At 38.8% G+C, this 23,946-nt stretch overlaps 7 protein-coding genes, 1 long non-coding RNA gene and 1 pseudogene across 9 annotated transcripts; 5 read left to right on the forward strand and 4 right to left on the reverse strand.

Moving 5' to 3' along the window:
* Positions 1 to 793: 793 nt before the first annotated feature.
* On the reverse strand, positions 794 to 3,231 carry LOC119987637 (IAA-amino acid hydrolase ILR1-like 3). The gene is made up of 5 exons (XM_038832553.1): positions 2,884 to 3,231; positions 2,380 to 2,505; positions 1,954 to 2,268; positions 1,714 to 1,842; positions 794 to 1,331 (listed from the first exon to the last, which is right to left on the reverse strand). Exons 1-5 carry the CDS (start codon positions 3,214 to 3,216, stop codon positions 957 to 959), a joined length of 1,278 nt encoding a protein of 425 aa, XP_038688481.1. The 5' UTR covers positions 3,217 to 3,231; the 3' UTR covers positions 794 to 956.
* A 309-nt stretch (positions 3,232 to 3,540) lies between these two features.
* Positions 3,541 to 7,574, forward strand: LOC119995248 (annotated as a pseudogene).
* Positions 7,575 to 8,272: 698 nt separating this feature from the next.
* Positions 8,273 to 9,642, forward strand: LOC119995032 (secoisolariciresinol dehydrogenase-like). Its single transcript, XM_038841390.1, has 2 exons — positions 8,273 to 8,416; positions 8,663 to 9,642. The coding sequence occupies exons 1-2, from the start codon at positions 8,376 to 8,378 to the stop codon at positions 9,450 to 9,452; spliced, it is 831 nt and encodes a 276-aa protein (XP_038697318.1). The 5' UTR covers positions 8,273 to 8,375; the 3' UTR covers positions 9,453 to 9,642.
* A 496-nt stretch (positions 9,643 to 10,138) lies between these two features.
* LOC119995687 (secoisolariciresinol dehydrogenase-like) lies at positions 10,139 to 10,929 on the forward strand (the record flags this gene model as incomplete). Its single annotated transcript, XM_038842190.1, has 1 exon — positions 10,139 to 10,929. A coding segment is annotated over one exon (789 nt), but the record flags the coding sequence as incomplete, so codon positions are not given.
* Positions 10,930 to 11,052: 123 nt separating this feature from the next.
* Positions 11,053 to 12,439, reverse strand: LOC119991760 (secoisolariciresinol dehydrogenase-like). The gene is made up of 2 exons (XM_038838207.1): positions 12,083 to 12,439; positions 11,053 to 12,011 (listed from the first exon to the last, which is right to left on the reverse strand). Exons 1-2 carry the CDS (start codon positions 12,121 to 12,123, stop codon positions 11,213 to 11,215), a joined length of 840 nt encoding a protein of 279 aa, XP_038694135.1. The 5' UTR covers positions 12,124 to 12,439; the 3' UTR covers positions 11,053 to 11,212.
* Positions 12,440 to 12,821: 382 nt separating this feature from the next.
* LOC119991775 lies at positions 12,822 to 13,136 on the reverse strand. Its single transcript, XR_005466259.1, has 2 exons — positions 13,056 to 13,136; positions 12,822 to 12,906 (listed from the first exon to the last, which is right to left on the reverse strand). It is a non-coding gene; the product is annotated as an uncharacterized LOC119991775 (long non-coding RNA).
* Positions 13,137 to 13,506: 370 nt separating this feature from the next.
* Positions 13,507 to 14,267, forward strand: LOC119991767 (40S ribosomal protein S17-like). Its single transcript, XM_038838219.1, has one exon. The coding sequence runs from the start codon at positions 13,603 to 13,605 to the stop codon at positions 14,032 to 14,034; it is 432 nt and encodes a 143-aa protein (XP_038694147.1). The 5' UTR covers positions 13,507 to 13,602; the 3' UTR covers positions 14,035 to 14,267.
* An 804-nt stretch (positions 14,268 to 15,071) lies between these two features.
* LOC119991745 (MTOR-associated protein MEAK7) lies at positions 15,072 to 18,072 on the reverse strand. 2 transcript variants are annotated; one of them, XM_038838188.1, is made up of 8 exons: positions 17,915 to 18,072; positions 17,741 to 17,843; positions 17,543 to 17,647; positions 17,371 to 17,456; positions 16,955 to 17,196; positions 16,528 to 16,717; positions 16,077 to 16,260; positions 15,072 to 15,571 (listed from the first exon to the last, which is right to left on the reverse strand). In XM_038838188.1, the coding sequence occupies exons 1-8, from the start codon at positions 17,965 to 17,967 to the stop codon at positions 15,266 to 15,268; spliced, it is 1,269 nt and encodes a 422-aa protein (XP_038694116.1). In that variant the 5' UTR covers positions 17,968 to 18,072; the 3' UTR covers positions 15,072 to 15,265. The 2 variants fall into 2 exon arrangements, with proteins under 2 accessions (XP_038694116.1, XP_038694124.1); XM_038838196.1 differs by having other exon boundaries at positions 17,741 to 17,834; positions 17,915 to 18,060.
* Positions 18,073 to 18,654: 582 nt separating this feature from the next.
* On the forward strand, positions 18,655 to 21,194 carry LOC119989381. Its single transcript, XM_038834866.1, has 2 exons — positions 18,655 to 18,933; positions 20,858 to 21,194. Exons 1-2 carry the CDS (start codon positions 18,772 to 18,774, stop codon positions 20,969 to 20,971), a joined length of 276 nt encoding a protein of 91 aa, XP_038690794.1. The 5' UTR covers positions 18,655 to 18,771; the 3' UTR covers positions 20,972 to 21,194.
* The last annotated feature ends 2,752 nt before the right edge of the window (positions 21,195 to 23,946 follow it).

Raw genomic sequence — 23,946 nt, forward strand, 5'->3', positions numbered from 1 at the left:
CTCCCACACCAAGTCACTATACATCGACAGAACCTCCCCGTCGTTCGGGCTCGCAATGATTGCTCGGGCACAGTACTCTTCCTCTATCTCAAAATCCCCTCCAACCTCGCAATCATTTTCACTCCACAACGATACTGTTGACGTCTCCTCTTCTACCTCCTCCTCCCGATGAGAACGGGCTCGAAGAAGAGGCCGAGAGCGAGATTGGACAGGTTCTGGATCTGGGGCAGAATATCACTCTGTTGTGTTCTAGGAATGTATTAGTGGCTGGGGTGTTTTAAGCGAAATCCTAAAAAAAGACCATAATCAATGCAAGTCAGAAACTCGGGGCATGCGTAGTAAAAATCGGGCTATGACTAAAGTTTATCTACTTGTTCTTGTTGATCCTGACACTTAATGTCTGTAATGGGCTGAGTCAGAGAAGAGCCCAAGAGAATTCCATAAAAGAAGCCCAATTTATACTGGCAAACCTTCTTTTTTATTTTTATAGATCAACATCATTTGCACCCCATAATAAAACAATTACGAGTTCAATCTATTTTGTATTTTTTTTTTCTAAAAAACACAATCTTACACCCCTAGAACTCTAATTCCTCTCTATCTAAGTTTCACAACAATTTCCTATACCTTGTCGTCGAAGTTCTCATATATGAAGATATAAGGATTTGCGACTGACTGAAAGTGATGGGAAGAAGAAGATGGAAGGATTTGGGACTGAAAGTGGTGGGGAAGAAGAAGACGGAAGGATTTGAGATTGAAAATGATAGAGTCAATGAGGTGTTGAAAGAGTACATTTTTTACCACGTTAATGGAGGGTCCTTATTAAATTGTGGGGTTCAAATAAGGTTTCTCTTTTTTATACAGGCAAGACATTTTTTCTCTAGAAACAGGGCTGAACCAACGAGCAAGTAAGTATTAATCTTCAGAGAGAATAACTGAAAGAGCTAGGAGAAGTTTCAGACTCTAAAGGCATGGTCATCCAGATAGTGCATGGCAACAGCAGCACGAAGAGCTGCTCCTATAGGTAGAACCTCTTCATCAATAACAAGATAATTTGAGTGCAAGGACAGAACAGATTTATGGCTTTCATTCTTTGTCCCAATCATGTAAAATGCAGCAGCAATCTTCTGTGAATAGAAACTGAAATCCTCCAATGCCATAATTTGGGGAAGAAATAGTACATTCGATTGCCCAAGCAGTTTTTCTCCAACACCCTTTGCATGTTTGTACATTGCTTCATCATTGACTGTAGCTGGATAGGGTCTTCTTTTATGCTCAAAAAAATCAACAGTAGCAGTGCACCTATTTACAATTGCTTGCATCTCTATGACCTGTTGACACAGCGGGTTATCGACCACCCTCGACATTGAACTGTATAAAAGATATCAGTAGAATACTATAGAATGCAATAAGCCCTTTAAATAACAATGCTTCATGTTTCCAAGTTGAGATTTTCCGGAATTTTTCTTCATTTTGCCAAAATTTGAACTTGCTAATCTAAAAAATTATGTTTACCACACTCTGACTTTGTTCAGTTCAATATCTCCAAATCTTGTCTTTTTCATATCCAATAAAGAAAATTATGCAAAGAACATAAGTTTAAGTTTATAAACCACTAGCTGCTTGGCAAGATTAAGCTTGATATTATCTTCATAAAAATGTTTCAAATTCTCGAGCCCAATATATTATTCAGGTAAACAAGATTGAAGGTACCTCTTTGATTCTCAGCTTGAGAAACGACAGACCCTCTGTAGTCATGCTGCGAAAAGTCTCTCCAAACTTCACCAATTCAGGGATTACGTTCCTAGCTTGACCAGCCCCAACAAAACCAACTGTAACCACCTACGTATGATCAAAAACTGAATAAAGTTCACTAGCATCTCCCTGTTCCCACTCAGGTTCACAAAGATAAAACAATCAGTAGCCAAAGTGGACAAAAATGAAAAATGTTACCATGGGGACAAGAGGATCAGCCTCTCTCGAAACTAGCTGTTGAAGTGCAAGGATAGCAAAGGATGCCGCAAGAACAGGATCTCTAGTTTCTTGGGGCATTGCAGCATGTCCACCTTTTCCTCTAATGATGGCCAAGAACACAGCACCACCAGCCATCATGGGGCCAGGTCTAGAGGCAATGGTTCCAACGGGCATATCTGGCACATCATGTAATCCAAAAATGGCTTGGATCCCATCTATAGCACCTTCTTTAATCATATAGTAAGCACCGGCACCACCCTCTTCTGCAGGTTGAAAGAGAAGCTTCACAGTACCCTTGTAAATGAAATTAGGACAATGCAAACAAATTAGATAGTGGATAAAACTCTGGCTAATTGCAGGAATTCTTGTATTTAATGCAGGATATTAGGGACTTCGTGAATTTACCTTCAACTTATGCCTCCTGTGATTAAGCAACCTGGCCACTCCAAGCAACATGGTTACATGAACATCATGTCCGCAAGCGTGCATTTTACCATCGATCTTACTCTTGCACTCCCAATCTACCGACTCCTTTAAAATGAAATTTCAAACCATCAAACAACCATAAAGAAATCACATAGAGTAGGAAAATTGGCGAATTAGTGAAATTAAAACATCTGTTCGTAGTTGTAATATACTCATTTTTCTGATTAGCTGACTGAAGTATTGCACATTTGCATTCTGTAAAAGGTTCATGATAGTGAACTAATTTCCAATCTCTATTTCATAGAGAAGTGAGCATACACACAATTGTTTGATTGGTAAGGACAAAACTGATTTCTAGAAAAAGAAAAGAAAAATCAACTCATGTAAGGGAATTGAATCCTATCGAAGTTTTTTTCTTTTAATTCTTCATTTCTCAAAATAAAACCTCAAAGCCCAAGGTTTGGGGGACCAAGAGAGACGAACCTGGATGGGGAGAGCATCCATGTCAGCTCTAAGCCCGAACCAGGGCTGCGACCTGGACCCAATCGAAGCGACGATCCTAGTCTTCGCTACCGGCCACGTATAAGGAATTTCCAGCAACTCAAGCTCCGTTCTGATGAGTTGACTTGTCTTGTACTCTTCAAAGGAAAGTTCCGGATATTCATGGATTCTCCTCCTCACACTTGTCAACCAATCGAAAAACTCGGGATCCCTCGCTGAGTCAAGCAGCTCCTGAGTCAGAGACCAAGTCGCTGATACCAACGAATAACATGCGACTGTTGATAGTATCGCCATCAATAACCACCACAATGCCATTGTGCATTGGTTCGACTTTCGAGGGAGGGAGGGAGGGTGACGAAACTAGTTTCGGTCTACGGGCTGGGCCTGAGAAGAGCCCAATACCAATTTCATTTGTAAAATAAGCCCAAAGCCCACCATTATCTGTTTACCTTATTTTAAGCAAAAAAATTAGCTAAATTAAACTGGGTGAATTTGGATTATAGCTAAAAGCATCTTCCCGGAAATCGTCAAAGATTCGCCAAACCAGGTAAACTGATGCGTCATGAGCTGCAGTGTCTATTGAAGTCCAAAACTTGATGAAATTGTTTACATACGGCCCAATAAAATACAAAAGATGCTGCTACCGTGCCGGTGCCGCCCCTATAATACCAAAACGTCAAAAACACACACTCTGGAATCTTGGGATTATTATGTCAGCATTGGCGATGAGATGCCAACTGATGGCAGGCCAATTGGTTTAATAGACAATTGACAACTCTATTGCTTTCTTCAAAGTGCCTTTGTGTTTTTTTGTTTTTCTGTCCTGAGATAATGGCAGCCACTGGTTCAGTGCTCTCTGCAATCACAAGGAGGTTAGTAAATAAACTCGAATTTCTTTCATTTTTAATACTCTTTTGACATAGATTTTTGTGTTTCCCCATGCTTGTGTCTTAATTCTTATAATTTCCAAATATGAAGTGTTATATAAAATTTAAAATTCAATGATATCTTGTTTCTCTATTTAAAAAAAATTTTAATTCATAGAAAATAGATCACTTGATAAATCTGAGTTGTTTTGAGTCATTAGATGCATAATATATCATCCTAATTACTTTCAAACACATGATCTACGGTTAAAATCTTGCATACTTGTCATTATTATTTTTTAAGATTTTTAAAAATATCTTATGTGTTTTTATGAAACAGGGAGGGAGGATTCGAACCCTTATTATCAGGGTGATACACGTCATTCTTATCATTCCAACTAGTGACTTAGATAGTCAGATTTAAATATCTTTATGTGTTAAAAGTGAATGATATTTGACATCCTTTTAAAAAGAAGGGATCACAATCCCTATTTTTAAGCTTCCTTGCATATTATTTGATGGTTCAAAATCTCATTTGAGTTACTTGTAGCTCTAATTTATTTTATTTTTTTTGTCCAGCACTTGTAGCTAGGGATGGCAAAAAAAACCGATCCGAACACTATCCACGGGGTACCCAGTCCGTTTAAAACCCGAAAACCGATTCTATAGGTTTTGGTTTTTGTTTTCAAACCCGTCATGTTTTAGGATCGGGTTTGGTTTTTGGTGCCGGGTTTAGGGTACCCGAACCGTTTAATAAAAAGATTCATTATAGTAATAATATTATAAATCATCTATAAAGATATACTACTAGGATATTAAATTATAACATGATAAAGCATATTAAAACGTATATATTTATAGAAGCATACTAATAAAACTATAAATTAGACTAATTTGAATTATAAAATCATAATTAATATAAATCATACTCAATATTAATTTATATTAATATAATTTTCAAATAAAAAAATTAAAAATTAAAAGTTAAATGGTAAATGGATACCCGATGATAAACGGTTATGGAAGGGTTCCGGTTTTAGAAATTTAAATGGTTTTTTAAATGGTTTTGGAACGGTTTTGACATAGAGTATAACAAATGGAAACAATTTTGGTATTTTATAAATGGAATGGTACCCGACCCGTTGCCATCCCTACTTGTAGCTCTAATTATATATATATAATAAGTACATTAATTAAGATTTTATATCACTACCTTAACCGGTTGCACATTTGAGTAGACTAGAAGGAAAGGTGGCCTTAATCACCGGAGGAGCGAGCGGCATCGGAAAAGTACCGCAAAAGTCTTCGCGGAACATGGGGCCAAGATTGTAATTGCAGACCTACAAGATGAATTGGGCCAATCTGTATCCCAGGCCTTAGGCCCATCAAACTCGACCTATGTCCACTACGATGTCACGGACGAGGCCCAAATAAAAAATGCCGTTGATAAAGCCGTATCAACCTACGGAAAGCTAGACATATTATGTTCAACAATGCAGGCATCTGCGATGAGCCAAAGGCAATAATGGACAACGAGAAATCCGATTTCGAGCGTGTACTTAGTGTCAATCTCATCGGAGTTTTTCTTGGGACCAAACACGCAGCTCGGGTCATGGTCCCGGGCCGCAGCGGCACCATAATCTCAACTGCCAGTGTAAGCTCCAGAATTGGTGGTTTAGCCACACATGCTTACACTTGTGCCAAACATGCTGTGTTGGGACTAACTAGGAATGCTGCCGCTGAGTTGGGGCAATATGGGATTAGAGTTAATTGTCTGTCACCTTGTGGCGTTGCGACTCCTCTAGCGACGAAATATATTGGAATGAATGAGGAAGAACTAGAGAAGGCTATGGACTCGCTAAGTAATTTGAAGGGTGTGACTCTAAAAGCTGAAGATGTTGCGAACGCTGCTCTTTTTCTAGCAAGTGATGAAGCCAGATATGTGAGTGGACATAATCTCTTCATAGATGGGGGTTTTAGTATTTTCAATCCATCCATCCACATGTTACTTAAGAACCCATATGCTTGAATGTAGTTATCATGATTTATCAGTAAGTTTTAATTGTTCAATCTTTGGTTTGATTGAAGATTTAATGGGAGTGTTGTTGTGAGAGTTGAAATAATTGGGTTAGTAATGCTACTGTCTTGCCCTAGAGGATACTTGGAGCACTGTGGACATTCAATCCTATCAAGGTTGGATTTTCCAAATTTAATATAGGATCGTCTACTCTCTGTACATAAACAGACAGACTATAATCTAATCTAGTTGTCCTTGCTCTGACTAGCTTGCTAAGACACCAACACGCCATCTTGTATTTCCTTTAAATAAGCTCTTATAGCTGTTTCACATTTAATGGAAGTGACAATTCAAAGTTTCTTTACTGATGCCTCATGAGCTGGAGTGTCTATAAAAGTCCAAAACTTGATGAAATAATTTACATACGGCCAAATAAAATACAAAAGATGCTACCGTGCCGCCTCTATAATAAACTTTGAATTGTCACTTTCAAAGTTTGGGATTATTATGTCAGCATTGACGATGAGATGCCAATGGATTGGCAGGCCAATTGGTTTAATAGACAATTGACACACTATTGCTTTCTTCAAAGTTCAAAGTGCCTTTGTGTTTTTGCTCTTCCTCTCTGTCCTGAGATAATGGCAGCCACTGGTTCAGTGCTCTCTGCAATCAAACTCGAAATTCTTTCATTTTTAATACTCCTTGAATATTTTTGATGGTTCAATGTCTCATTTGAGTTACTCGTAATTGTAAAAAATATATATATAATAAGTACATTAACTAAGATTTTATATCACTACCTTAACCGGTTACACATTTGAATAGACTAGAAGGAAAGGTGGCCTTAATCACCGGAGGGGCGAGCGGCATCGGAAAAAGCACCGCAAAAGTCTTTGTGGAACATGGGGCCAAGATTGTAATTGCATAACTACAAGACGAATTGGGTCAATCCGTATCCCAGGCCTTAGGCCCATCAAACTCGACCTATGTCCACTGCGATGTCACGGACGAGGCCCCAATACAAAATGCCGTTGACAAAGCCGTATCAACCTACGGGAAGCTAGACATTTTGTTCAACAATGCTGGCATCTGCGATCAGCGGAAGGCAATAATGGACAACGAGAAATCCGATTTCGAGCGCGTACTTAGTGTCAATGTGATCGGTGTTTTTCTCGGGACCAAACATGCAGCTCAGGTCATGGTCCCAGAGCGTTGCGGCACCATAATCTCAACTTCCAGTGCATGCTCCAGAGTGGGTGGTTCAGCCACACATGCTTATACTTGCGCCAAACAAGCTGTGTTAGGACTAACGAGGAATGCCGCCGCTGAGTTGGGGCAATATGGGATTAGAGTTAATTGTCTGTCGCCTCTTGGGGTTGTGACGCCTCTGACGAAATCTTTTGGAATGGATGAGGAAGAATTACGGAAGGTTATGGACTCGGTGAGTAATTTGAAGGGTGTGACTCTAAAAGCCGAAGATGTTGCCAATGCTGCTCTTTTTCTAGCAAGTGATGAAGCCAGATATGTGAGTGGACATGATCTCTTCATAGATGGGGGTTTTAACATTTTCAACCCATCCCTCTACGTGTTAATGAAGAACTCAGATGCTTGAATGTAGTTATCATGATTTATCTTTGGTTTGATTGAAGATTTAATGGGAGTACTGTTGTAAGAGTTTAAATAATTGGGTTAGTAATACTACTATAATGCCCAAGAGGATACTGGGAGCACTGTGGACATTCAATCCTATCAAAGTTGGGTTTTCCAAATTCAAAGATCAAAAACTATATAAAATTTGTTCTTTTCTCCTTTTCCTTCCTCATTTGTCAAAATAAAATCTTAAATCTGTAAGATTTGTGGGTCCGAGAGAGACCAACAGGATGTAAGTCGGAACCAAGGCCTATCATGGGCCATACACCTCAACTAGAAGTACCTATTAGTGGTTGAAGAGAGTATCCATTATGATATTATACAGTGCTTCATCAGGCCACATCGTTAGCACCAACGTCCGCGTCAGTTGCACTCTACGTGAGGTTTTCACCTGGCCCAACTCCATAGTATTTGTCATAATATCAAGCCTTTGTAAGTAACAAGATGGGCCTGAGAAGAGCCGAATACCAATTTCATTTGTGAAATGTGAAAGAAGCCCAAAGCCCACGATTATCTATTTTTCTTATTTAAGCCAAAAAAAAAAGAAGCTAAATTAAACAGTGTGAATTTGGCCTATAGCTAAAAGGATCACTGCCGAACCAGTCAGTCTCATGCTGTGGACATCATCAAAGATTCCCCAAAACCATTGAAACTGATACCTCATGAGTAATATTTTAGTAGTGCACTGTCACGACCGGCACATTAAAATACAAACGACGCCTAACTAAAGTTTCATTTTATTGGGTTGGACAAAAATTTCCTGTTTATTGACAACGAAGCGTGGACTATATTAATCGACAAATAATACCTACTTCTATGCTTTATCTGATTACTTAAATAAAGGGCGTCTACTGTATAGTGACCAATAGTTGGTTCTTCAAACTACTCCCTTTTTTCTAGTAAAATACACTCTTCTCTCCTCCTCTCTTCGCCTGATCACCATGGCAGCAGCTACTTCACTTCTCTCTGCTATCACAAGAAGGTAAGCAGACTGAATAAATTTGGTCCAATATCAGTTTATGAGTTTAGGGTTTCGGATTTCGGGCGCACCAAATAAGCTAAATTAAACGGTGGATTTATTTGTTTCATTTCATTTTTGACTTCTTTTTCTTCAGATCTTCTGTGTGCCGCTCTTGAATTTACCGTGTGTGTGTGTGTGTATACAGCATAATAATTTTCTTAATTAAGATTTTATGTTACTGACTTGATCTGCTTGCATATTTGGTAGACTAGAAGGAAAGGTGGCCTTAATCACCGGCGGAGCGAGCGGCATTGGAAAATGCACAGCAAAAGTCTTCGCCGAACATGGGGCCAAGATTGTAATTGCGGACCTGCAAGATGAATTGGGCCAATCCCTCACCCAGGCCTTAGGCCCATCAAACTCAACCTATGTCCACTGTGATGTCACCAACGAGGCCCAAGTGAAAAACGCCGTTGACAAAGCAGTATCTACCTACGGAAAGTTAGACATTATGTTCAACAATGCTGGCATCAGTGACGAGAACAAGGCTCGCATAATCGACAACGAAAAATCTGATTTCGAGCGCGTACTCAGCGTTAATGTCACCGGTGTTTTTCTAGGGATTAAGCACGCAGCTCGGGTTATGGTCCCGGCGCGTAGGGGCAGCATAATATCAACTGCTAGTGTAAGCTCTAGAGTTGGTGCTGCTGCCACTCATGCTTATTGTTGTTCCAAACATGCTGTGTTAGGACTAACAAAGAATGCGGCAACTGAGCTGGGGCAGTTTGGGATTAGAGTGAATTGCCTGTCGCCTTATGGGCTGGCGACGCCATTAGCGAAGAAATTTGTTGGTTTGGATGATGAAGGACTAGAGAATGTGATGGACTCGCTAGGTAATTTGAAGGGTGTGACTCTAAAAGCTGAAGATGTTGCGGATGCTGCTCTTTTTCTAGCAAGTGATGAAGCCAAATATGTGAGCGGACACAATCTCTTCCTAGATGGGGGTTTTACTATCTATAATCCGTCCTTCAACATGTTCCAGTACCCAGATGCTTGAATGTATTTGTCACAATTTATCAGTAACTTTTACTTGCAGCATTGTTTAGAGTTGGAAAAATTTTCAACTGATTCGTAACAACTGGGTAATTAGGAATCAGTTGAAGAATTCTAGTCCCCTGTATTAAAATTCTAATACTCTATTTTTGTTGAAGAAGTAAGTAAGTGAGGAACTCTCACGTCCCATTCAACTTACTTATCCAGTTATCCTAAATAGATTTGGGGGGAAGATATGAAATCAGTTCATCTAACAAACTGATGAAAATGGCTAAGTATTTATGACAAATTTAAATGAGGAGACTGACATTCATTTCTCATAAGTCTTCATCTGAGCAGAGAAAGTTCAGAAAAAGAAGAAAGAAAAAAACCAGTCACTCCATTAATGATTTTCTTCCAAGTCATTTTGGTACACAAATTTCATGGCCTACACATGCACATTTCCCATCTCTATTCTTGTATTAATTCTTGGTACATCTGCCCCATCATCAATTAGGTTGCAAGTTGTAGCAATCCGGTTCTCTTTTCTTATAAAAAATACCCAACTCGATCAATATAATTTAACCAGACTGAATCCAAATAAGTTAGAGATGAATCACTCCTCTTCAATACTGTCCAAAAGGTAAGGAAAAAACTCTGTTTTTATTGTAACCTTCTTCATCAAATTAAACTCAATCTTGTACAATATGTCACAGGCTAGAAGGCAAAGTTGCAATAATAACTGGTGGGGCAAGTGGGATCGGAGAGGCCACAGCTAGACTATTTGTTAAACATGGTGCGAAGGTTATCGTCGCGGACATACAAGACCAGCTAGCTCAGTCAGTTTGTTTGGACAGCAATGTTACTTATGTACACTGTGATGTCACTAGTGATTTGGACATGAAAAATGTGGTTGATGTTGCCATTGTCAAGTATGGTAAGCTAGACATAATGTACAACAATGCTGGAATCACTGGCGATCTTGACCAAACGATATTAGGCACTGGAAATGAGAACTTCAAAAGGGTTTTTGACGTCAATGTATATGGTGCGTTCTTGGGTGCTAAACATGCTGCTAAGGTCATGATTCCTGCAAAAAAGGGAGTGATTCTGTTCACTTCTAGTGTCTGCTCTGTCGCTTGTGGGGAGTCGCCGCACGCTTACACTATGTCCAAGCATGCGGTGGTTGGGTTGATGAAGAATTTGTGTGTGGAGTTGGGGGAATATGGGATTAGAGTTAATTGTATCTCTCCTTGTGCCATCGCTACACCATTGCTAAGAAATGCAATGGGGGTGGAGAAAAGTGTGGTGGAGGAAGTGCTTTGTGCCTCGGCGAATTTGAAAGGGGTGGTGCCGGAACCGGAGGACGTGGCGGAGGCGGCCGTGTATATGGCTAGTGAGGAGGGCAAGTATGTGAGTGGACTGAACCTTGTGGTTGATGGGGGTTACAGCACCACTAATCAGTCTTTCACTACGGTATTGAAAAATTTCATGTCTTAATCATGCTAATAAATATATATATATATATATATATATATGTATATGTATATGTATTGGACGGAGTGTGTGTGTGAAGATCGTACCATCAGGAATTTCTATTGTATGTCATATATATCCAAGCATCATAAGGACGAAGGAGTTTAACTTATATTGCGTAAAGAAAAACAAACAGATTCAGCAAAACCCAAATAAGGACGTACAGGGGAATACAACTTGTAGTAAGTACCTCCTGAAACTAATTATACATAACAGAAGAGAGTTAAAAGGAACAGAAAAAGAAGAAAATCAGGAAAACAAACTTTTGATTGCATTTGTAATCATAGGGTTTTTAGTGCTATAACCCCCGTCAACCACGAGGTTGATACCGCTCACATACTTTGATTCCTCGCTTACCAGATACAGTACGGCCTGTGCAATATCTTGTGCTTCCAAAGTCACACCTTTCAAATTTGCCGCAGAAGAAATCACCTCCTCAACCTCATCCTTCTCAATCATCCCCATGTATGATCTTAAAGCTGGAGTCGCTACTGCAAATGGAGATATACAATTAACCCGGATACCATGCTTCCCTAACTCCACACATAAGTTCTTAGTCAATCCTACCAGTGCATGTTTTGATGCCACATATGCGTACCCTATATCACCGCAACACACTGAAGCAACGCTCGATGTGAAGACAATAGATCCTTTTTGGGTCGGAATCATTACCCTTGCAGCGTGCTTTGCACCCAAAAAGGCACCAAACACATTCACATCTAATACCCTCTTAAAATCTTCATTATCTGTAGCTGCAATTCTTAATTCTGATAAGCCTCCGATTCCAGCGTTACAAAACATTATGTCCAGCTTTCCGTACCTGGCGATCGCAAGATCCACAATATTCTTGACATCAGCATCAGACGTGACGTCGCAATGGACGTATGTGATTGTTTCTGGGGAATTAAGTTCTTGGCAAAGGGAGTTGCCAAGATCATCTTGGATGTCTGCAATCAGGACTTTGGCACCATGTTGGACAAACAGTCTGACTGTGCTCTCCCCAATTCCGCTTGCTCCACCAGTAATAATTGCAACCTTTCCTTCAAGCCTGCAGTAACAAAGAAATCAATTTATGATATAAGTTATTATCATAACAAAAGAAGAGCATAAATCACCGACCTTTTATGGGCTACAGGAGTAGCAGATGAACTAGTACTCATCTTCTGCTACAAGTCAATCGGAACTTTACCAGGCAGAAACAAGAGGATTAATTGTGGAGCTAATGGTATTAGACGCTATTTAAGCACAGATCAGTTGATTTATATATAAATACTGAATTCAACATGCTAACGCCAGCAGTAAGGTATGATTGCTCCAACCCCAGATGCTCTAAAACAAGAAAGACAAAAACTGAATTTTTTATGTAACTAGTTGGGTATATGTGAGTTTGTCAATGAAACTTAAAAGTTGAAAAATCTGGTAAAATTATTCATTGAAATTGATCTCCATTTTTAATATTGATTCAAGACCACTTAGAAAGTGCCCTACAACTTTTAGGTGCAACGGCATTTATAAATTATTGAAAAATTAGGTGTCATTAGGAAGATTTCCAATAACACTTGACCGGCCAAGCAATTACATTTACAGACTAAAAAAATGATGAACCAATGGTCTATGAGCTTGGAATGGAAGATTTGGGGTGTGAGATACCAGAGCTCACATATTTTAAAACTTGGGTCCCTCCAGCCTCAACCTAATCAATATCTACTCTTGACTTTGATATCATTTTTACAAGGACCAGTCGTAACCCATTTGGGTCCATGATACAGGGTGCCCAGGTAGTCAGGTAACACTGGAAGAGTAAAATTTGTGCAAAGCAAGAGTAAAATTTGCAGACATTTCTAACAAGCAATATATCAAACACTTGAAGGCTCTTAAAGAATAATCAGAGACTAACATAATTCGCTTCGTATGCATAACCCAACATTAGTACAAGCTCCGTCCTACAATGAATAAAGTCAGAATTATTTTATAGCTACAACACTATCCAAGAACTTAACAACCAACCGCTAACAACACATTCTTAAGTCCATAAGAACACTAGTCATAATATAAAATAAACTAACCAAGAGAGCGATCACAGAAACAATACCTGACGCATAGGTGATATGATAGGCACTAGCGAACAAGAAGTGAGACTGAGAATCACTTTCAGCTCCAGTGGAGAGCTTCCTTTCACTCCCATGGCCGTCTAACAGATTAGTCAATAGATGAGACGAGATGATACAAAACTGGGCTTCTACAGTTGGGCCTCATGCCCCAACAAAGTATCTATTGACTATTGCCACTACAAGAGTACAAGTACATGCAGGCTTTTGAACGTTAGCAAGGCCCAATAAGGCCTACTTGACACGACACGTGGTTGAGCCACGACCCAAATTAGTCTTATTGGACATCTGCCAGACAACAAGTTGAAATTGGCCCAGCTCAATAAATATCATAAAAGCCCATAAACGTTAATGACAGGAAATCTGGGATAGCAGAACACTATCAAAACGCTGCGCTTCAGACACCTCGCATAGTTACCATATAAATTCCCAAACCCTAATCCCCAACCTAACCCGCGCAACCGAGCTACCTTTCTGCCCCCTGCTTTCTTGTTTCTTCCGCACACACAACACACAGAGAAGCCAAGCACCATGGGTCGCGTCCGCACGAAGACAGTGAAGAAGTCTTCCCGCCAGGTGATTGAGCGTTACTATCCGCGCATGACTATGGATTTCCACACCAACAAGAAGCTGTTAGAGGAGGTCGCAATCATCCCTTCAAAACGTCTCCGCAACAAGATCGCCGGGTTCTCGACTCACCTCATGAAGCGGATCCAGAAGGGTCCGGTTCGCGGTATCTCTCTCAAGCTCCAGGAAGAGGAGCGCGAGCGCCGCATGGATTTCGTCCCTGATGTTAGCGCTATCAAGACTGAACAGATCGAGGTGGATAAGGAGACCATTGACATGCTTGCCGCTCTGGGAATGAGTGATATCCCCGGAATTGTTCAGGTCGAGCCTGCTGCAGCACCTGCTGCGCCGATGGGCTTCGGTAGGGGCGCCGGTGGGCCCGGAAGGAGGTTTTAAAGATTTCATGTTTCGTTTAAATTTGCAAGCTTTGTTTTGTAGCGTTTTCTACTCTAAAGGTGTGTTGGTTTCTGGACAATTTTGAGGTTATGTTGAATGCCCTGAACTCTGTTTATTAAGACTATGAGCTTCAAAATATTGTTGGAGAATTTTGCAGTTATTCTCATGGATTTCAAAGTATTGTTGTTTATTCTGCAGTTATTCAGCTTCAAAATCAGAGAGTATTGTGATTGCGCGGAGAATTTCATATTTAGTATAGGAATTATAATACCCTTGTGAAAAATGTCTTTCCTGTTATTCTTATTTTCTGTTATGTTTGAATGCTGTAATTTTACAGTAATTTGAAATTATTTTATTTGGTGGGTTTGATCTATATTTGATTCAGCTCTGATTGGGATGAACATTGTAGCTTGTGCTTATCTTTGATGCAGGAATCATTCATTTATCTTTTTTCCAGCTCATCATTGTAATTGTAGATTAAGCTTGTTGGGAGGCTTTTTGGTATTTATTTAAGCATTGGTTGTTGAAGGGTCGTTTCAGTGTTTTTTTTTTTTTTTGGTTTGCCTTTTGATTGCAACAGCTTTCTTATTCTTAGCATCATGGTTTTCCTTCTAACTAACTAGGATTTCTGTGGAACTCCATTGTCTGAGGAAAACGTTTCCTATCCTTGGATAGGAGGAAATCAAACTTCTCTCCCCAGTTATCTAATTCTGATTTTATCAGTGAGTAGCTGAATGTTGGATGAGGAAGTGGTGTTTGTTGGGTCTGGAACTGCCTTGTTTTTGTTGTTTAGTTTGTGAATTCAGGAAATATGGTGACTGTTTGAGACCTCCTAATCCTTTTTCTCCTGCCTTTCGTTATCCAGACTCGGTTATGGTCATTTTTTGTGATATGCAGTTAATAGCACCCATCATGTTCAGAAAGAATCGGTTCCAAGTGTATCACTTCATTAAGCAATAACCCTTTTGGTAAAACTCACCCACGACCATTCACCACATTCTTAATGCACAAGTTAAAGGAAGCATGTTCGGTGTTACTTAGGTTGACCATGGCTTATAAACTATTTCTGTAAAATGGACGTTCCATGCACAAAATTTGATGTATTTATAAAGCAATTACAAGATAAATGATACACACAAAGAGGATTATGCCCAAGGAAATTGGACGTCTCCAATGGTTATTTAGCATGCATGTGCAGAAACAGAATGCTCAATGCTAGAAATCCAGCTTATCACTCACTTGAATTTGCTAGTCCAACCATGTTGAGCATTTGGCGGTCTTCCTTAAACCTCTCTAATACAGTACCTTTGACGGCATCATTTCTTCCTTGATCGGATACTTTTGGAACAACTCCCCAGCATTCTATCACTTCTGGACATACTCTATTGGTCCCAGACAAACAAGGGCTGCCAAATGTTGTACAGGGGAAAGTGTGTCCCTGATCAAAGCTTGCTGAGATAAACAGACCAAAGTGATTTGCTCTTCCACCAAAACCAATACCATTTGGGATGTCCTCTGAAGTGAAATTCACCGCACACTGCAAATCCACAGGTAAAAATGTACAATGACTGACAGAGGGAGCGTGAATCACCAGATGTTTCAATAGCTAAACTCCATTTGTTGCCATAAAATAACTGATATTGCACACTTGAATACTCTGATTATGTATTAACTTACGTTTATTTCAAACCAAAATAAGGTTCCTATGGCTCACACAGACTGCAAATTATAGTTTCAGCAGAGTACCCAAGCATCCAAGAGGTTTAAGTAAAATCAGAACAGTTAATATGAATTGCAACTTCATCAAGAACAAAGGCAAATAAGAAAATGGTGCTAGATTGGATGGAGTAAAGTCCCCAACCCTGCCTGCATCTTGTCCTTCCCTAACCTTGCCTCCACTGAAGGAGCCTTATGCAAATGACGAGAGTTTTTAACCCCAAGAACATAAGGGCAATTGTTCCAGAAAGGCCATTCGGTTAGTGCAAGCTATGATTACTAGAAAGAGCAGTTGAAGAGCAACAGTTTGACAACGAGAAGCATACCCACTGTAGATTATTGTTTGCTCCAGTAGGCCTGAAAATAGATGCCTTTGGATGCAGTTGAAAAAGAAAAGACTTCATATCTCCATAAAAATTGCTGCGCCTCTCCCAAGGTTGAGAAGCATAACCTCCATATACATCACCTGCTGTGTCCTTGATTACCAACACAGTTGGCCCTTCATTATTTCTGCCGTTCAATAACAACAAACAATTCCACCCAATTAAAAAATTAGGGTTACAACAGAAGTTGTAAACCAGAAAAGCCAATGGAAAAGTTGGCAAGGAGCCTAGGGCAGTTTCAGGTCACAAGATTCAAGAATTTCTTACAGTACACAAATACTAACTAGATTACCAGAAAACTCTAGGAAAATCAGCACAAGTAATAAAAAGCTGGCTTAAATTTCTGAACTTTTGGCATAGGTATCAGCTACTATGAACATAGCACGCTACTTACGATATGTTGCCCAAGAAAGTGTTGAAACTTAAGCCATGAAAAGAACTATGGTACAAAAGTTTCCAATCCTCCAGCTCTTGATGAGAAAGGGCTCCTCCTATATGCCAAGCATATTCCTTACTCAACAACAGCATGCTGGGATCAATATTCTCCCCAGGCAATAGTCGAGGAACTTGAGATCCAGGTCTTCCTACAAAAGAATCTCATGGTCATATCGGAAATTAAAGACAAAACATGATGTATACCTATGCTAGTCTCCATTTAACTTCGTTGAATACTTTTGATTACGTTAACAAGAATTAGACATACTGTGATTATGTTTACATTACCATACACATTCTTGAAAGATGATATTGTACTTTAAAACAAGCCAACAAAAAGGGACAACAAATCAAAGGAGATAAATGAAATAAGGATGGCAGAGTACCTGGTTCAGGTGGTATCAAAAGGCTTCCGAGGTGCTTCCTGAGAGATGGAAGAAGAATAGACCAACTTTGAAAATCCCCCTCAGACATGCTTCTTTCAACAGATCCTTCAATATGCTTTGAAAATGTTGCAGCATTTAGAAATATCTCAACAATTTCTTTATGGGGACTTGATCCAGGTTCGGATAATTTTAGAGAGAATACATCTTCAAGTACTGTAATCAGAACAGACTCCACATCAGACCTACCATCAGAACCAGAACATTGTGCACATCAGAACAAAGGCAAAAAAATTATATTGCAGCAAGTAGCTGTGGTCATATTCAATTATATTACTGTGCACTTCTACTAATTCAACTTCAGAACCCAAATAAAGGGAAAGAAAAGAACAAGAACAAAGTGCAACGAAAATTTCCACCTTGATACAATGCCGTCACTTGTCACATCCAATAACTGATAAATGAACTCTTCAATCTCATCTCTAGTTCCTTTCTCATAAGTTCCCTGCATCACCACAAAGCAACTCATCTAGATATTGTACAATAATTGCAAATATTAACTAACACACTCAAATTGAATTCAATCCTCACTTTAGCAATAACGAGGTCTTGGAAGGTGACTTTATCATTTTTACGGAGCTGAGAAATCAACTCGAACAGTCTCTGACCTAGAGGTCCCTTGAGTCCAAAATATGCCTACAGAACAATTACATTGCGCTCACCGGAATTGTATATCAACGAAGAAGTGAAATTGAAAGGACAATGAATCTCTAATCAACTGAAACTTACCTTGAAAACGGAGGGAGAGATGTATTGACCGTTGCTCTGTGATTGAACGGCCAGAGACTTGAAGAGGATTTCAAGGTCATTGAGCTCCTTTTGACTGAAGGCTCTACATATGTTAACGTCTGATCAATCATATGCACACACAGTTTCATCATTTATATTTGCAGAGAGAGATACCTGGTGGCGGAAGCGAAGCGAGGGTCCGCCGGAGGCGATTGCGAGTTCCCCATTCGTCGTCCGGAACTTGGGAATTCGTACGGACGCTTCTGTTCCGCTCGATTGTTTATGCTTCATACATGAACTTTTGCTTTTTCGTTAGATCCCTATATTTTCTACAATTGTACAATAACCCGACGTAAAAGGAAATATATTAATTATACCACGCTTATTACACTCAAATTACTATTGAGAAACGTATTGGGTTTGTTTTTGGTTAGATTTGTTTTTCTAATCGGGAAGGCCCCAATTCAACATCCATTTTGTGATTTTTAAATAAGTTTAAACTCGAACCTGTCTGTCACAATCTGCACCACAATAATGACATGAACTTTAGACCGGATCAAAATGTAGGAGTAAGTGACTACAACCTCTAACCGTGGACTATAAAACCCAAGAAACCAAGAACGCTTAAGAAATATTTTAATTAGTTTCGAACTCCCAAACTCAGACACCCCAATTGTTAGAGGATTATCTTCATTATTCATATCTACATTTTCATGTGCAAAAGTATACGTAATGTTTAAATGATTATTTGCATAATAATTATAATATGTGATTCACAATAATTATTTTTAACTTTGTTTTCTATATAGGTGTAAAAGTAAGTTAAAGAAAATTCTAAGGGTATTATTGCTAAATTGATATTGGAAAGGGTGAAATTATGATTAACAAAAGTATATTTAGAAATCCCGAGGCTCAGCTCAGAGTGATTTTCTATCTCCTGTCCTCTCGTTACCAATCAAGCCCCTAAGATATTCACATATTTGATTGCTTAGTTGTTACACAAATGATTCTCTAGGGTTTCTTGAGAGCTGATGATGTCAAGAACCTGTTTACTGGTAGTTCTTCTCCTGCTGATTGTATCTACATCGCAATTTGAGTGGAATCAACAATTCGGGAGAGAAACCCAAGCAACTCCGGTTGTCTTGCGGAGGAAGCAGTATAGCTCAAAAAGGGAAGAAACTGTCAAAGAGAAGGTTAGATTTTTCATCTATTGTACTTCTAATAATTCAGTTGATTATTGGGTTACTGAAATTGTTATTGCGTACATAAGATGACTAAATATGGGAATTTTTTCACAAGCACTGATTGTTGAGTAACTTCGTTCTTTAATGGTGGGATACTTCTAGATTATTAATTGTATTGCTAATTCTTTAATTTTCGTGATATTCCATGTTTGACATAGTGCTGTGTCTGATTTCTGAGAGGAGAAGGAATAAAAGAAATATTTTATCGTCAAAGCATTTTTCCCAAACAGTTTGGGGTTAGGCTACAGGAATCTCAATTCTTTAGTTTATGCAATTTGACAAGAAAGGAACTTTTTGTTTTTGGCAGATTTTAAGTCATACTCATAGGTTTCTTTTTTCTTTAACTTTCCTTTGGTGTTTGCCGGAGGTTATCCAATTCGGCAATTCCCATGATGAATTCAATTTACTTTCTGAAGATGTGAAAATGAAGTCACTGTAGTATTCCTTGCATGTTTCAATATGGTGTTGGTGACATTCATAGGGACATAATTAGCCACTCATAGTACTAAAACTAATCAAAGATCCAAATTGTTTTATATTGTGATCACTTGATACTGGTGAAAGTGTTTATACTAAAACATGTTTTCCCAAATGTGTTGAGAGTTTTTCCTTTAACTAAATTCGGTAAGTGGATACATATCATATTTAATGCCTTTCTTTGCTGCTTTAGCAATTAGTGTCAGCTCATTATATCAACCTGATTGAATTATGATGTTGAAAACAGATCATTAAATAGAGTGTAGAGAAATTTTCAAGATGTTGAAAACAGATCACTGAGAATTACAGCTCACGGCATCTCCTTGTTCCGCCATGTTGATAGAAGCGGTTGGTGCGCCTCTATGTTGTCTACAACTCTACATTGTAATATTCTTGCTCCAGTCCCAGTACCAACCTAAGTAGAATTTCCTTCAGCAACTAAGGAAGCCCCTTTCATTGTCTGAATTGCCGTCTCGCTTTAGCTTAAATTTTTTTAGCCATGGTTGATGCTCTGAGGCATTGTTTGTAGTAAGTAGTAACTATAGTCCCCAGTTCTTACTTTTGAATGGAAAAATTGACCACGTCTCCAGAACATTTTTTAAGTTCTTTGAGCCAAATAGATCTTGATGTTTCATTTGCCCACCTTATCTTTTTCTTCGTGTGTCTGGTGAATTCATTCCTAGTCAATTCAGTGTTCTCAGATTCGGATCAGTGACTTCCTCAATAAATGGTCCCATTCTGATTTACTCTGTTTTTATGATGTAATGCTTTGGTCTTTGACTTGAGGTTTTGTTCCTCCAAATTGAAGGTTTAAGGAGGAATTTGGTGGCATTCCTGGTTCTTTTCATCCGAAATTCATATAATGCTTTCCTCCTTTCCCTCTTCTCTTAAAACTGCTTTCTTCTTCGTCCCAGAAACTCTCGACTGGCTTTAATATTGTTACATGTTTTCCAGACCACTCCATTAGTTTGTGAAAAACGAGTTGATGTATTAGTTGAGTCTATTTGTCTAGGTGACGTCGAAATGATTAGTCCTTCTCAAGGGAGTGAGATATGATTAAGCAATCGGCCGCATTTAGTGTCCTGGAATGATCAGATGTATTGGGCTTAGTATATGACCTTTTGGGTTGTCTAGGGCTGTTTATTCTTGACAGCTTCCCTTAACATGTTTCTCGTGTTTGATTAATCAAAGAATATCCTATTGTTGTGTACATTGAAGAACACTAATTTAAGCTACTCTTTTTATTTCTTTATTAAATAGTAGTAAATCTTTCATGACCAAGGATGTTATACTTCAGTTCCCCTGGCTAGCTTGCTTGGATTTGAAAGATAGGATGGCTGTGTAGATTGCACTTGTCTCTGTGTTGTTGTTGATTTGGCTTTTAACTTCATTGCAGATCATTCTCTCTCAAGAAAAGAAAATTCATAAACTTAATGAGCGTGCAAGGAATCTTCAGCAGCAGTTGTTGGAGTGCAGAAATCAAATATATGTTGTCAATGTAACGCAATGATGTTGACTGGGCTTCAGCAACGTCCATCTTGGAGGACTAGAGATTTTTCCACACTTGTTTGTCTTTGATATGTTCGGTACATTGCAGACGTTTCTTTTCGCGTAAGCAATTTAGTTTGAATTTTCAATGATATCTACATTGTTTCAGTGACTTCATTAAATCAAACTCGATTTCAATATACCATGTCAAAATTTAATCTGCGCTGGGCTTGGTGTTTCTTTAATGTTCTTATTGAATTTGTGTTGTCAAAATTAATTTTCTGAATTTGTCCTGTCAAAATTAGAAGTTTGTTTTTGAAGTTCTTGTTGCATTAACTTTGAGGATGAACTGGAGTTGAAATAATTTTAATCCGTATCTTTAATTTCAAGATGATCTGATATCTTGTTGTAGGATTTAAGTGCCTACCGATCCTCAATCTGTTATGAATTTGATTTATTTATCAATGCAGAGACATTAGTTACTAGTTAATCACACAGTCCGCACCGCCATTTGTTGAAAACCATATGATGTAGAGTTTCTCACGGCGTGTACATGATTTTCATATGGCTAATGACCTTTCTTATGGCATTATTTTTCATTTATGATGGGGACCCCAGACCTTATTTCTCTGTTCTGGGCAACTGTAGGTGTAGTTATATAGATGTTCACAAATATAGTTTGGATTGGTGAGTCAATTTAATGTCACAAGTCACAACCAATCTTCCCAAGCATTTTGTCCTTAGAAGGGGGGACCCAACAGCGTGCAAGTTTGTTTGTGTAATTACCTCGTTAGTGGGACCTACAGAATTCCTTGCCTGCGGGTCCTCCTTGAGATCTTGCAAATGCTTATTCTTATTAAAGTTGTTAGGATAGGACCATACCCTATCATATCTTATCCTTTCAAAGAATTTCTTGACGGAAACTCAGTACTGCAGAAAATGTACATTGGAATGTCTGTCGGACATAGAAAATCTTCAACCAGGGCTCTGACATTAGAACCCTCCCCCACCCCAACATGAGAATGAGGGTTATCTTGAAGCATACAATACTAGATAAAATTGCTTCATAGCAACGTAGGAGTTACATTCAAATCTTAGAAACCACCTCTTTATATTGCAAGGATAAGGCTGCGTACATAAATCTTGCCTTTCCCTGATCCCTCCTCTATTGCAGCAGCCTTATATGCATGGGAGTTTTTTGAAATTTAGCTTCATCCCCAGCATTGTTTGGAAAAGGGTTTTGACGATGATGAAGAGTTTGAATTCCAAGTTTTCTTTCTATTTCTTTCTACAAGGCAAATGTTCTATATATTGATTTTTACCTACCTAGTTAACCTGGACTAATGTGTGTTACCTGTCTGCGCTGCGCTCATGTAGTGAGCTTCTACATGATTGTTCAATTGCACATGTGGTAAGCTTCAATGCTGTGGAGTCGGAGAAAATACAGGATTAGAAGAAGATGGCATTTTCTGCCCTCCAATGGAATTTCTGAAGTGATTTCTTTAATGATTGGAATTTCAACCCTTTTAGCCGCATGTTTTCTTAATATGCATGGGCTTTCATTGCGGGATAGCTACACATATCTAAGACATACACATTGCATGAATCATATGTGCAAAGATCAACCTTTGTTAGGCCAATATTTTTACATAAATATTTTTTTCTCTGTAGGTGCGAGTGATCCTACTCAATGTACGTGCTCTTAAAGAAGGGTTATGCTCATAGTGAAGTTTGATTCTGTTGAAGAGCTACAGAAAGCACACCTCTGAGTCCCTACAGTTTGCTGTGTAGTTTTCCTCTTATAGCCTGTCTTCACCAACTTTGATAGAAGCATGTCAGTTCGGCATAAATAAACTGATGATAGCCGAAGCTCTCTTGTTTTTTTTTATTTTTTATCTTGTTTTCCCTAGCTAATAGCATTCTATTCTCTTTCTCAAGCCTTTTTAAGCGCATCATCAGTAGCAGGGCCAGGGCAGTGAATTGTTGTTTGACTTGATCATAAGTTTTGTGGCTACAACCATGGTGGAGTAGTTGCATTCCATCAAGTTGTAGGGCAGTCCCTAAAAATATGTAAGGATCGCTTGAGCCTGTTCTTCAAAATGAAAGTTGACACTTCTTAGAAACCGTCTAGCCTTATATTATGTTGGAATAAGATCTGTGTATGTTCTATATATCCCTGATCTCGCCCACTGCATGAGTTTTGTGTCCTGGTCTCGGGGAGTTTTTTATCAACTAGTGATCTTGATATAACACACCCTTCCCTGTGAGGACCAGTGTCACTGGATTGGCACATTAGCTGGGTGTTTTTTTGTTTTTTTTTTTAAACCACTCATAGCTTAGCACGTTTATCACAAACTTCATCTCTGAAGGCATTTAAATAAAATAGACATTTACCTGTAAATCCAAAATACAATTTATGATCAGTGGTTAGCAGTGTCTTTGATTGCCATGAACAGGGCATGTGCACTTTCAGAACCCTAATGCAATCAAGGCCGCTAATCTGTAGCCATCAATCTTCATCACACTAATGGAGAACTTTAATTCCCATTATTATACATTCTAGAAGATCTGTACTGATGACGTGGCAATAAAATCTATTCAGAAAGTTCAGATTCAATTTTGAACCCCTTGGTTTTGCATTAGTTTCGAAGAGGTGCCCCCAGATAAAATAAAATAAAAAAAGAATAAAATTCAATTGCATCCTTCATTTTCGGTTCAGAGACAGACTTTTCAATTGAGTGGTTCCATCAATTGTTAATTAATGGAGGCATTGAATTGATATTGAAGGAGGGTCTCTAACTCTCATAGGAAAGTGCAACTTGATTAATTGATGATGCAGTGGCTCACTTGAATGTTGATCAATAAAAGTATTTGCATTTGATTTCTTGGTTGGAGGAGGCAGGCAGATGCAATAGATCCCTTAATGATGTTAATTTTAAATTTCTTCTTCAAAATTAAAGAAACTCTCTCCAGAGATTTAGAGACTAGTCTTTAGGG

Source organism: Tripterygium wilfordii, chromosome 3 (genome assembly GCF_013401445.1).
Source record: "Tripterygium wilfordii isolate XIE 37 chromosome 3, ASM1340144v1, whole genome shotgun sequence".
Classification (NCBI taxonomy): Eukaryota; Viridiplantae; Streptophyta; class Magnoliopsida; order Celastrales; family Celastraceae; genus Tripterygium; species Tripterygium wilfordii.